The sequence below is a fragment of the Tiliqua scincoides genome, chromosome 8 (genome assembly GCF_035046505.1).
Source record: "Tiliqua scincoides isolate rTilSci1 chromosome 8, rTilSci1.hap2, whole genome shotgun sequence".
NCBI lineage: Eukaryota > Metazoa > Chordata > Lepidosauria > Squamata > Scincidae > Tiliqua > Tiliqua scincoides.
In genome coordinates, this window is record NC_089828.1 from 54,632,912 (window position 1) to 54,646,831 (window position 13,920).

Below are 13,920 nucleotides of genomic sequence, written 5' to 3' on the forward strand. Positions count from 1 at the left end.
CCTAGCAGGAATTTCTACCCTTTGTGGAGCTACTGCAATGGCTTGAACATGGAACCTTTGACATGCAAAGCCTATCATTGAAGTGGGTGCTGAAAATTCAGGGATGGGGCTGTATCTCAAGTGTACAGCACAAGTTTGGACAGCAGCAGGACCCAGGTTCAATCCTTGCAGCATTTCCAGGTAGGGCTGGAAAGGATTCCCTTCCTGAAACACTGGAGAGCTGTTGCCAATGAGCTAAAGCAGCCATTTTCAACCACTGTGCCCTGAATAGTCTGCAGGAGTGTTGTTTGGGGATGTGAGCCTCTAACAACCATATAGTGTGCCTTGACAATTTTAGTACCTTGGCGGTGTGCTGCGAGATAAAAAAAGTTGAAAATCACTGAGCTAGATGAACCAATGGTCTCAGCCTTAGGCTCTGTCTTATCCCCAAGCAAAACTGTTAGGCTCTTAGCTGATATCATCTATGACTGGGAATGTGTCTAGAGTAGTGATTGTCAACCTTTTTCATCTCACAGCACACTTACAAGGCACTAAAATGGTCAAGGCACACCACCAGGTTTTTGACATTTGACAAAGCACACCATGCTGCCAGTGGGGGGCTCACATCTCCCATTGGCCCTATTAATAAATGACCTTCCCCCAAATTCCTGTGGCACACCAGTGTGCCAGGGCGCAGTGGTTGAAAATGGTTGGTCTAGAGAATATCTCAAGGCACACTTAAAGCAGCTATCTGGCTGCATAAAACTCTAATTTGCAAGTATGTCAGATTCCAACCATAAGCAATCACAGGAAACCTATGGGGAAGGCTTCATACAGCCAAGGTTTTGGCACCTGCTGTAACTTGTGAACATACCCAAGTTCAGTACCTATAAGGGATTTCAGTGTCCTGAAACTTCAAGTTTACTTGTTGAAGAGGTGTTTTGATTCATTGATAAAAGACAATAGTGGCAAACAGTTTAAGTGAAAGTTTCACTGCAGTGTCTTTATTGAAATACTTCCAAGGCAATTCAAAAATGCATTTTGCCCTTCCTTTTCATTCCCAAACCAGTCTATTTCCAAGCTCCAGCTTTGTACCTGATTGCAACTTGGGGCTCTTTTCTGAAATTGCCATGCCAAGCTCCCTTCACCCTCTAAAGGCAAGCTTCACCCACACATGACCCTTCCACAGGTTACTCAAACTCAGTTAGATGTTTCCTCCTTCCCTTTCCAAAATACATGGTAGGCCTCAATTTTCTGAAGCAGCCTGGGAAATGGTTATTGTAAAAGTCACATAGCAATGCTATTTAGTAGAAAGTGGTCACTACTGCAAAAGAATGAAATTAGACTACATTTGGATTTTTCAGCTTGATGAGCTCTGTTAGAAAGAGGAGTGATTGCAGCAGAAGGTAATAAAGGGATAAAGAATTAAGATTCCCACTGACACACCTGCCATTCAGGTGTCCATCCATTGCCAGCAATGGAGGTCACATTGAGGAAGTATGTCAAACTAAGCTTTGAGAAGATGCAAGCAGAGCAGAAAAGGAGCAAGACCAAAACAATACAATCTTTTTCAGTGCTATAATTAGAATTTATTTCACCAAGAGGAGAAAAATTAAAGGGAGAAAAAAACTTCTCTTTAGTTTCATGATTCTCTTTCGATACATTCACAGAAACTTTATTCTTAAAATAACTTTGATTTAATGCGATTGTTTAGGCAGTTCTGAAACTGAAGTAGCTGCTTCTATTGGAGCCACGCTCACTTCACCCTGTCGGCTTTCCACCACCCCCCTTCTGAAGACAGACATTCAAGAGAGGGGGCTCTTGTGCGCAATTCACAACTCCCCAAGGAGGATGGGAGTACTGTATAGGCACTGGGGGCTTTTCCATTGCAAAATCGGAAGGAAACAACGTTAAATTACCCATTTATAGGGATGTTTCAGGGGGAGAAACGTGGTCAAGTCTTCCCATCCAGCCTGCTAATAGACCCCATGGCTACAGCCAATTCCACTGGAACTCTGGGCTTGATAAAGGGTTGGTGAAGATGGCAGTGACTGACTCCATTACAGTTGGGTTTCAGTATTTCCTAACATTCTTTGGCCATAATTTCTTGTGCATTGCCCTTCTGTAGCATCACAGAAGGAAGCCGCAGGAGGGACACCCTGCCACAAGATCTCTCTCTCTCACACACACTGGAAGTTACCAAGACTGCCACCCTTTCCAACCAACTGGAATTCTCACAAAAACAGTGGGATCCCCCCCCCCCCAGAAAGGAATCCAATGGCTATCTCCTAACAGTTGCAGACAAGGGGCTCAACCCACCTCCTTCAGAACCTTGCCCCCCTCCCTTTCCAACTCTGTTCAGGTCAAAATCCACTGTAGATAAAAATATGGCAGAATTTATATTTAATATATAATATGTATAACAAATCACCTAAACAGTATGGAGGGCAAAGGAATGAAGGAGGGAGGGAAAAAAACTTTGAAATGAGGTGGGGGAGAGACAGAGAGAGACAGGAGTGGGTACCTTGTTTTGCTGAGTTAAATGTCCTTAAAGTCAACATAAAAATGACCTGAGAAATGTTATTGTACCTCACTTGGAATTAAATCTCTTATGTACACAGTAGAAATGGATCCATGATACACACACTTGCACCACACACCCCTCCTGCCCCTTTTCTAACCCCGCCAACGTGGCAACCATGGCCTTTTGTCTCCTGCCCCAGGGGCAACAGTCATCTCTGCACCCTGTTTTGGATGCCGGCATAGACAGGTAGGTTTCTATTTTTCAACATTTAAGTTCCCTGCATTGTGGATTTCATTGTACCAGTGCAAATAAAAAAAACAAACACATCGCCAAGGAGAAGCCACCCCGGGGAGGGAAGCTGCGCAACCCTGGGGACCGATTCAACCACGAGGGCCGGCTAACTAAGCGGAGTGGCGAGAGCTAGGGCGCAGCAGCCAGCGGGGGGCTCGGCTCCACCTCTGCCACTCTGTCTTCCGCCTCCTGATCACCGCTCTTAGCCTCCTGGAGCTGATGTCGGCGTTGCACCTCGGCCTTCAGATTCTCCAGGTCTTTTGGGCTAGGGAGAGAAGACGACAAGTCCATGCATCTCAGACACTGAATCCACCAGCAGGTTCCCTGCTGTAGATGAAAGGCTCAAAACACAGAAGGAAAGTGGAATGGAACAGTTCAGGACACAGTCAAACACATAAACGTTCAACTTGTTTTCTTAAAGCAAGATCACTGGGGTAGACCCCCCCCCAGTTCGAGTCTGAGCCCCAAGTATGAGTAAAACCAGCCAGCTAGCATGGATGGCTACTACAAGCTTTTGCAAAATTGCACAGGCCCAGTGACTTGTTAGAGAAAACCTTGAGAAAAGAGAGATTTGCCTCCCCCGAACAGACCAACCCAACAGCAGTGGAATCTCAGTCATTGCACATCTCCTTAAAGCACTGGCAAACAAAGGACCTCTACTCATCAGACTTTGAAACTTGCCCTTCAAACCCATACCCAATATCACCCCTCATCCCACTGATCAGGACTGCTTCAATAGCCTCCAGGAAAGCAATGCGCAAACCGCTGGAACATCACATCAATTCATCACTATTGGAGTGGGAGGGGAAGGGGGCAGGTGACAGAGGCAGGGAGAGTTTTGAGTTCCCTTACCTTAATGGAATGAAGAGAATTCCATTGATTATGTTCAGCTGCTCCAGGATGCTGGCCATACTGGGAGCCGTGAACTGGGAATTGAAACAACAAGAAGAGATTCAGGTTTGGTGTCTTTTCAAAGAGGTGAGACAAAAACAAGAAGTGACCAGCCAGCCCGGCCATCCAGAAACTGGTGGCCCAGCTGCGAATCAGAACTTTCCCCACTTGAGTCTCTGCCATGAACTCATCTTGGAAAACATCTCTCTCAGCCCCAGACTTCCTACTGGCCATACTGGAATATTAGTAAAGGGGTCACTCCATATCCTCAGGGAATACAGTGCTACTTCCCACTGTGGATACAAGTGAACCCTGTTGTTTCCAAGCATGGTTTCTCATGTCTCTACCTTTGCAGCCCTTCCCGATACAGAACACTAGAGGAGGAACGTGAGAAGCTCTCAGCATGGATGCTAACAGAGCTTCCTGCTTGCACTCTGGTCGTCTCCCTCGAAGGCTCCGGCTGACTGCTCCTTGTGTTCCTCCTCTAGTATTCTATAACAGGAAGGCCTGCAAATGAAGAGCTCTAAAAAGAAAGAGAGTTAAATGATGAGTGTGGGGCACGAACCATGGATAAGTGAAACAGCAGGCATGGACCCAGAGATAAGAGGGGCTCCTGGACTTACCTTGAAAGGGTTGTGGGAAGCACATTAAGGCAATTTCTATGAAGCATGTTCAGAAAGCTCACCATAAATGCTAAGCATTCCAAAGAACGCAATCAAAGACTTAAGCAGGTAACAGTCTGGGAATGGAAGCTGGATCTGCAGTGGGACCTCAGTGGGACACCCCCCCCCCCCGGCAATATGAGGGATGGAAACACACAGGTCCTGATCTGGCTTGGCAGTTCAGACAGCCTGGGCAGACACTCGGGTTAGTGACAAGGAATGATGGGATGGGCAGGAAAAAAGGGGCAGGAGGAGACTGGCACCAAACCTCAACACCTGCCCTCTCATTCTGGGCTCAGTCTCCACCACAGGACTGCAGGGCCAGCTCCAGCTGATTTTGGGGGGGCTGGAGTTAGTGACAGCATCACCTGTTTGTGCAGGGCTCCCGGAAAATGTTCAGCCAGGATGACAGGCTTAGTTGCACCTCCTGCCACACAGAGTTCCCTCCAGGCCAGACTTATAAAAGGATCCTGCAGTGCAGGGAAAGGGCTGGAAGGAAGGAGCACTCCTCGTTCTGGACTTCATAAGCTTTCCAACCACATTTCAACATCTGTTAGAAGTCGTGTGCTTCTCGCCCGGCTGCCTTTTCTATTTCTAATGCCACCGACTATTTAAGACCACCAACATGATGAATAGGGAGGCCCAGGTTCAAATCCCTGTTTGGCTATGAGGCCGGCAGTCTAGCCTTTGGATGAGTCAGGGTCACCAGCCTGTTCCTATCACCCAGGGAGAGTACAAAGCAAGCTAGAGAGAAACTAGGACCACCCTTTGAAAGAGGAAAAAAGCACACATCTACACAGCCTGTCCTTGGGAAGAACTAGGTGCCAGGAGCAGTAAGAGCAGCCACGAAGACCTCCACGAAGGAAGGCAGTGAACACTCCCACCAGACCCCCTCCAAGAATTCTAACCACCATCAAGCTAGAAATGAATAGACTTCCCCAGTTCAGCCCCATTTCCACTATTCTCCCTAGGCTGCTGTCTCCTTTGTGTTAATTTCAGATTGTTAGCACATGAACAGGGGCTCTTATTACTTGAGAAGTATATGAACACAAATGGTGCAACCACCACCATACGGAAACCACTATTCCTGCCTCGGTACTTTAGCTCAGTGGTTCTCAAACTGTGGGTCCGTGGCCCACTAGTGGGTCACGACCCAATTTTTGGTGGTTCATGAAACTTACAGGGCAGATTAGGCTCTGAGTATCAAGGGTTAAACAACCTGCTATTTGGGGAGGGGGGAAGCACTGCTGCCCAGTCACCATTATAGCCGCAGAAGCATGACACTGTATTTTAGGTCCCAATGCTACAACGTTTGAGAACCACTGCTTTAGCTGATTAACTTGGGATAGCCAGGAGGACAAGCTTCATATAATGGTCACTGACTGTAGCTCTTCCATCCCAAACACTTCACTCTTCACGCCCCCTCCCTGCGAACACACACACACAACACCCCCTACCAACCAAGGATAACACTTCAGGCATCCAATAAAGTGGGCTTAGTTCACAAAACCTCACAGTGAAAGACAGGTTCGTTTTTAAGGTGCCACAAACACTTGTTCTTGCCACAACATGGCAACCCTCTGGATGTTACTATATTATGAACTGAAGCACATTCTACGGCTCACCTACAAGTGGATCTTCCACATCTTTCAGTTCCCAAAACAGATGTAAACTGGAAAGGGGAAGATCAGGTTAACGTGGCTGGCTTCTGCCTCGGGTCACTTACTTTCAAAGGCATGATATTGGCACTGGAGCCGTTCTTGTAGATCTCGTTCATTGTGCGCTGCAGAGCAACGGCCTGTTGGGTTAGGTATTTCAAGTACTCCGAGCTTTCTTTGGTCTTCTCGTGGTGGTCGCCAAGCTAGGCCAGAAAAAAGTGCATGTGTGCGTCACAAAGAGGCATTGTTTTTGTACTCAGTGCAGCTGTGCTGAGTCAGGCCTGAAGCAGGTCATGAAGTCAACAGACCTACTGCTTCCACTTTAGACAAGTCAGAAGTAGATGGATAGACGAGTAGGGAAACTCCATTGAGGCACACAGCAAGAGGGATGGACAGACATCTCCATCCACGAACATGCCTAATCCCATTTAAAGTCATTTAAACTAATAGCCGTTGCCACAGCTTGAATTTCTAGTCAATCTTTAGGCTCAATTCCTGGTACCCTACACAACAGATGTTCTCCTCCCTTCTGAGCTGTTGGACTGATTGAACGTTCTGTGACTGACCGCTCACCCTTGCCAGGAAGAGGAAGCTCAGTAAGAGTCTGGGTCTGCGCAGAATACACAGACGTGGGGAAGGGGCACAAAAGGGAAGCCTGACCTGCTGCTTGTAGATTGTGTAGCCTTCCTTCTCCTGCTGCAGAGCTGACCGGAATTCTGCTTTGCTTTCATAAACCCTGGCGACCAAGTGATGGCTGCAGGAGGAACAAGGGAGAAAGACATGGAAACCCACGATTAGTGGAAGGAGGCAGTGGTGGGGAGCCATGTCTTGGGTACCTTACAGTCCACCGCCTCCAAGCATATACGACTGTTAATGGTAAAACCAAAGCTGGTAGCCTGTACATCGCCTATGCACACAAGCAGCCATGTGTTTGACTCTCATGTTCAGAAAAAGCAGGTGGTCCAATCCCAGGAGAATTACTACTGTCCTGCTGATGCAGGAGACAGTCACCTAAGAACATAAGAAAAGTCCCACTGGATCAGGCCAAAGACCATCTCACACTGGCCCACCAGATGCCTCAGGGAGCACACGCACACCTCTTCACCACTGGAGGGAGGGGCTTCAGCCCTCCATTGCCCATGATTGCTGCTACTGAAAGACTTGCCAGTAGAACAAAGGATGGGCCAAATCCAGCTTTCTGCGTTCCTGTTCAGAATCACCCTCCATAAGACGATTCCTAGGTTTGTTGGTATTTCTTCGTTGCATTTAATTATAGCCCACCTTTCCTCCAAGGACCTTAGGGAGGCACACATGGTTTCTGTCCCTCCTCCATTTGGTCCTCACAACCACCCTGTGAGGTAGGGCAGGCCGAGAGAGGCAGACAGGCTCATGGTCTCCTCCATTCCTAGCTCAGCTAAGCACACCACACACTGGATCGCTGTAGCCAACACTGGAGTGATGTTAAAAGTGGAGAAAAGGCGGGGCAGACAGGCAGCCATTGCCACCTCCAATGTGTGGCTTGTTCATTTTAACCCTAGCAAGGTTAAAACGGTAAAACTACAACAGAATCGGGTCGCTCACCTCAGTGCGACTTTCAGGGACTTGGCGCCGTGGTACTTGGAGTTGATCACAAGTGCATTCTCCAGGAATCGGAGGGAGAGGTCGTACTCCATCACTCCGTGGAGGACTAAGCCGATATTGTTCTAGGGACAGGCACGTCACATACCAGTCAGACAAGGCCTCGGCCATATCCCTGGACTGGGTCATTCTTTACACAGACACCACAAAACCCAGCAGCTGGACCCTAGAGGCCCAGCAAGCTCAAAAATCAAACTAACAGAATATATCCAGATCTTCTGGAAAGACTAAGCTCCAGGGCAGCCGCCTCTGCCGTGCCAGACTTGACACTCATCTCTATACGCCATGAACATCCTGAAAGGTTCTGGAAAGTCACACAGGTCCTAAAGCAGTCATGTGTGTGGATTCGTCTTGCATTTCTGTTCCAAAACAAGTCTGCTGCTACTAGACAGGGCTCTCCAAACTGTGGCCCGGGGGCCAAATCCAGCCCACTGGAAGATTTTACCCGGCCCATGGCACGGTGGTGGGGAAATCTTAATGCACCTGATCGTCAGCGGGCTGCTGCAGGCTGGAAACTGCAGAGCTTGGCACCAGGGAGGTGCTTCTGCAGAAGATCACCCCAGGAGGCTCTGCAACTGTGGGGACTCCTCAAAGGCTACTCTTAAAGTGGTAGGCACTGGGAGGAAGCCAAAGCAAGGAAGGGAGGGAGGGAGAGGGTGAAGGTGTGGGGCTGCAACTTATATGTCCCCCCCAAAAAAAATTAAAATTAAAACAATGCCAGGATATCTGCCCACAGTTTTGTTTTATTCTATTTTCCACTTCACAATAAAGTTAATGAAGCACATTGGGAGCAAAGTACCAGCGACCTGCTGACATGCCTGCTTGGGAAGGTAGCGGTATGTATGGGGGTGGGTTGGAAAGGACAGTGTTTATAAAACCATAACCTGTTGGTTTCAAAACGAGTTTCAAATACAACTTATTCATTCAATTTTATTTATTTTATATAAAACCGATTTTTTTTGGCCCTGGAACATAGGTGTAAAACATCTGATGGGGGCCCTTGTACTGCAAATTTCAGAGACCCGTGTACTGCTATGATCGCAGACACCAACCAAAGAGCACCAGATCCAAAGGGCTGTTTACTACTTACATCCAAAAGTGCCATTTCTGGGTGATCGTCCCCAAAGACCAGCAGCATGAGGTAGCGGGCGCGGTACAGCAAATTGAGCGCTGTGGAGAGCTGGCTGTTTGCAAAGCAGTACAATGCGAGGTGCATCTGCCGGGGGGGGGATAAAGGAGACAGACCCCTCATAGCACCACAGCTCCTGTTTCTACCACGTTCACCCTTTTCCGAATCTTTCCCTTCCCACCCAGGCAACGGAGGCTGTACTCTGATGCTCCATGATGCCGACTGAGTGGTAGGAACTCCTACAGACAAGGTGTTCCCCCACCCCCAGATCACTTCCTTTGGACTGAACCACACGTTGCCTTCCTTCACTCACATATTCTTGAATTGTGTTGGGATGCTCGATGCCAAGGACTCTTTCGCTCATTAGAACCGCTTTCTGTTGATTACTTAAGGCCTGGAAAAAGAAGCACGAACAGGAGGTTGCAATTTCTCTGGAATTGGGGGGGGGGAAGGAATCAGAGGGGGCATCTGACCCATGAACAGCCTTTGCTAAGCTGTAAACACTTGCATTTGGACGAACTGCCACTGTGTTAGCAAGCCGGAGTCTCATAGGTTATCATAGAAAGCTTATACTGGATCAGACCCTTCATCCACCCAGCTCAGCATTGCCTGGACTGACTGAAAGCAGCACCCCAAAATTTTACGCAGGGAAAAGGTCTTTCCCAGTCCCACCTGGAGCTGCTCCCAAGATCAAATCCAGAACATTTTGCTTGCAAAGATGATGCTCTTTCCACTCAGGCATCATGCTGTAAATTTATGGCCTGTGGGCCAGCGCCGGTGCAACAAAAAGCCCTTCATTTTCCTGCACAGCATCCTCATATCTCTTCAATCTCTCCAATCTCCCCAGAACCTTGCGCCGGACAGCCGCTTCCACTGCCTGTCGCCCCAGTAGGCTCTGCGCCTGGATTTCTGGGCAGACACGGCTGCCTGACACGAGATTCTGGGGAGATCAGAGGCAAAGCTATGAGACCGCCGCACGAACCAGTAAGCACCATGTGAGATGGGGAAGATTTTTTTGGTGCACAGTGTTCCTGCAGTTTGAAGACTGCTACACTAGAGCTACAGACCCTCCACCTCCTGGGGCTATTGCTGTTGCTAAGTGTATTTAATCTACTGTTTCAAAGAATTGCTAAACCCTTTAGAATATGGGATTTTGAAATCGAGCACTAGCTTTGAAGGGAAGCTGCACTGAGAGGCCTTAAGATTTGTGTTCAACGGGCAAACATTTCCACCTGAGTGACCAGCCACAAAAGAGGAGTGGATTCTTAAAACAACAAAAGGTGGGGGAAGAGAGCATGCAGGTGAGCACAGAACAGTAAGTGGAAAACCTGGGGAAGTAACCCAGAATGTGAAGCAATGGAAGGGAATTTGGAGGTCATCTAGTCCAACCCCCTTCTCAGTGGCAAACCACACTATAGAAAAGCTGCCTTTTCCTGAGTCAGGGCAGTACATTTAGCTCTGTACTGTCTGCACTGCCTGGCAGCATCTCTCAGGCAGAGAAGGGCCTTTCTGGCAAGCAGGGTTGGGAGATTGACCCCGGGACTTCCTACATGAGATCAAGTGCTCCATCACTAAGCTACAGCCAGCTTCTGGTACCTCTGAATAGTCTCCCATAATGTAGTTCAGGCGAGCCAGCAGCCGAAGGCAGGCGACGATTTCCATGTGCATTGCGCCGTAGACGTTGTTGAAAAGGTTTAAGGCTTCGCTGATCAGCTCAGAGCCTTCCTTTAAGAAACCTGAACAGGCAAAAGGGGAGGGGGAAAAAATAGTCTGCAATCCCTTCCACTAGGACACATCATTTGTGTTGGCGGTTTTTAGAGTCAGAGACTGTTCTACCCATAGCTGAAAAAGAAACAATTCCGACACAAGGAGTAAGCATCAAAACAGCACCTGGTTCTAGCAGAGGGACAGGTGAGGCAATGAGGCCCCCTCCATTTGCCAGACCAACTGTCACCAGGCGCTTCTCCTCCCAGAATGGCCTCCGTCTGTGGCTTTTCCACCTGGCTCCATCTAAGGGACAGGTGAGACAGCCAGCCCCCCTTCTTGAGATGGGCAAAAGAACCAGCTGGCAATCAATCCCCTCCCTCTCAGAACCAGTTGCTTCATTTGAGCCGATTATTAACAGTATGAAAGTCTGGATTTCCCAAACTTGCTTGTTTTTCTTTCCAAATCCGATCCTTTTTTTAAAAACACTGTGTATGAAGTTCTAAGCTATTTTAAGCCCTGAACTGCCATGGATACACTGGTAGAACAGTCTGCTGAAAGTGCCTCAAAAATGCAAATGCTCTTAATATTTATAAACAGCTTTTCGACAACAGAAGGTTCCAAAGTGGTTAAATACAGCAAAGGAATTTTAAAAATGGCGAGTTCCTTTGGGAAACTGAACCGTCTAATGAAAGAGACGCAAGGGAGACAACCAGCAAAAGCCACTGGGAAAAAAATGCTAAGCTGTAACTGTTGCACTCCCATTGCTAAACGTGAGAAAGCCACCAATTTTAAAAGGTGCCTTTTGATCCCGTTGGCAGGGGTCGGTCTGGGATGGAGAACCAAAGCTCTGCACAGTTCTGGGTTACAAAAAATTGCCAAGTTCCATGGAGTCACGTTTCCCACCCTTGGTTTGAATCTGGGTTCCTTGCTAGGGGTGTACCTTGCTGTACTTTGGCCTGCCCGCTCTGGAAGAAGTGAAACGCATCTGAAGCTTTGGGGTTGACGTGCTTCACGACAGGGAAAATGTTCAGGATGTCTTCCTCGGTAAAGGTGGGCTTGTGCCGGTTATCAAAGTTGTACTCCTTCAGCAGGACCTGAAGAGAACACACCACACCTAAAATAACACTGCAGACACTCACCTATAAGGCAATCTCACAGCTATGGCAAGGGCAGGATTTCAGCCCCAAATCATGGAATGTTCCATGACCCTCGGATCAGTCGGGGGAAGCACAAACTTAAGGGAAAGGTGCCTACGAGGAAGAGCTGCAGCTTGCCCTGCAGCCCGATTCCCCTGGAGCCCTGATTGAAAGGGTGGAAAAGAACCAGAACAGTGTCACTGACTTTGAAGACATTAACAAGGTGCTTATGGAGTACTGTGCGCCATTTCCCCCTTCTGTGTGATGGAATAGCCCAGAGGGAAGGAGAGAGGGAGGGAGAAGAGAGGAAGTGTGGGGGATTTTTTCCAAACTGCAGTTGTACTGAGCTTGTAGCTGGCAGGCTTTAAGACCCAGTGGCAGCCAGACTGCCTGCTGGTTAGTTGCAAAGTGTCTCCTTGCAGGAGGGAGCTGTTGGGAGAGGCACAGCATGGCCAGCCTGAGTATGACATTTGCACTGGGCTTCACCTGGCTGCTGCAACATCCCTGAACTGCCCTGACCCCGAGTGACCTGCAGATAGGAGGAGGTGATGGTCAATGCTGAATTTTCTCACCATATAGGCAAGTACCGATGGTATTTTGTACAGTGACATTTGACACATAAGCAGGATCAGGCCTGCTGGATCAGGCCCATCTAGTCCAGCTTCCTGTATCTCACAGTGGCCCACCAGATGTCTCTGGATCATTCAAGAGACATACCTGCAACCTGCTGCCACTCTCTTGTATCTGGCGTTCAAGGATAGGCTTGAATGGGCCGCTGTGAGATACAGGAAGCTGGACTAGATGGGCCTATGGCCTGATCCAGTGGGGCTGTTTTTAGGTTCTTATGCTCTCTCTAAAACCCAGGAGGTGGCATACAGTCACCATGAATTGCAACCTATGAAGGGCTTTCCCCCCCTCCACATATCTGACCAATACCCCCTTTTAAAAGACATCTAGGTCAGGTGGCATCGCAACATCCCATGGCAGGTATGACTGCCCCAAGAGAGCAGAAAAACCAGCTCTGGTGTCTCAATGGCAATGCAGGGCAGCAAGGATGACATTTCACACTCTGCTTGGTCAAGGGTTCTGCTAAAGGAGCTGCAACTCTGGTGGTATCTCCCAATACTTCTGTGTATGGGGGTCTTTCATGGCCCCCAACTGAAAAATCACTGGTCTACATCTTGGTCAACCTCCAGTGTTTCCAAGGTGGTTTGGGAAAAATTTCTCTCTGAAATCCTGGGCTGGAGAGTTGCTGATGGGCAGCTTAGTCCATACTGAGCTGGATGGAGCAAGGGAGGTCACTTCCTTGCCCTTGTTCCTCACCTGAATTCCAGTTTTGAGGGAGATCTCCCGCAAGAGGGTGATCTTCTGTAGACTGTACACCTCCACTGCTTGGTCAGCACTCTCACTGCCAAAGGAAGAAAGATGAGAGAAGGAATTATTAAACAGTACTCAAGGTTGGTGGGTTGACTTCTGGAATTCATTCACCACTCGTCAAACACCAACATTTAAGCTGTGGCTGGTGCCAATCTCTCTCCTACTCTCAAGGGAAAAGGTGGGGTTTCAGGAGGGATTTGGGACAAGCCATTCAGGCAACAACCTCCAGTCCCCAGGCTCTGGTGCAGCCAAGTACACATGACCGAAGCCATTCCATATTTGCTCCCAGATTCCCCTTGCGTCCATTTCCTTCCCCCTTCTCCCTTATATTTGTTTTCTAGCTTGTATCCCGAAAGGCTTACAAGACTCTTGCCCTCATTCTTTGGAAAGCACTATGGAAATGGGTGGCACTTGTCAAAAGAAGCATCACCTGTGGTTGGCAACCTTCAGTCTCGAAAGACTAGGGTATAAGCCTACAGCACCCAGTATTCCCAGGCGGTCTCCCATCCAAGTACTAACCAGGCCTGACCCTGCTTAGCTTCCGAGATCATGGTAGAAGCCTACAGCACCCGGTATTCCCAGGCGGTCTCCCATCCAAGTACTAACCAGGCCTGACCCTGCTTAGCTTCCGAGATCAGACGAGATTGTGAACTTTCCTGATGCCATCAGACCCAGGATGCCATTTTGTGGAAGCTAAACACAGCCGGGTCTGTCTAGTGCTGGGAAGTCTTCTGGGCAAGACCTCCAACTTAGCAACATGACAACGCAACAATGGTTGGGGGTTTTGTAAGGGACAAAACGGCAGGTGCTAATGGTTGCCTGTTGGCTAGAATGCTCGGGTTTTGCTATCATGGTGACTGATGTTTTTAAAATAGCCTGGAAAGGCAAGCAAGACCCTCCTAGCTTTTGACAGGTGCCCGATGTCCAA

At 48.5% G+C, this 13,920-nt stretch overlaps 1 protein-coding gene across 1 annotated transcript in view; it reads right to left on the minus strand.

Moving 5' to 3' along the window:
• Positions 1 to 955: 955 nt before the first annotated feature.
• The window catches only part of CLUH (clustered mitochondria homolog), a 53,510-nt gene continuing 40,545 nt past the window's right edge, over positions 956 to 13,920 (minus strand). Inside the window, exons 17-26 of the mRNA XM_066635126.1 lie at positions 12,939 to 13,023; positions 11,420 to 11,573; positions 10,369 to 10,508; positions 9,086 to 9,166; positions 8,734 to 8,859; positions 7,587 to 7,708; positions 6,666 to 6,759; positions 6,074 to 6,208; positions 3,647 to 3,720; positions 956 to 3,059 (exon numbers count right to left, since the gene is read on the minus strand). Coding sequence (XP_066491223.1) covers positions 2,924 to 3,059; positions 3,647 to 3,720; positions 6,074 to 6,208; positions 6,666 to 6,759; positions 7,587 to 7,708; positions 8,734 to 8,859; positions 9,086 to 9,166; positions 10,369 to 10,508; positions 11,420 to 11,573; positions 12,939 to 13,023 — 1,147 coding nt within the window. The 3' untranslated portion in view covers positions 956 to 2,923. The remainder of the gene's footprint in view (positions 3,060 to 3,646; positions 3,721 to 6,073; positions 6,209 to 6,665; positions 6,760 to 7,586; positions 7,709 to 8,733; positions 8,860 to 9,085; positions 9,167 to 10,368; positions 10,509 to 11,419; positions 11,574 to 12,938; positions 13,024 to 13,920) is intronic.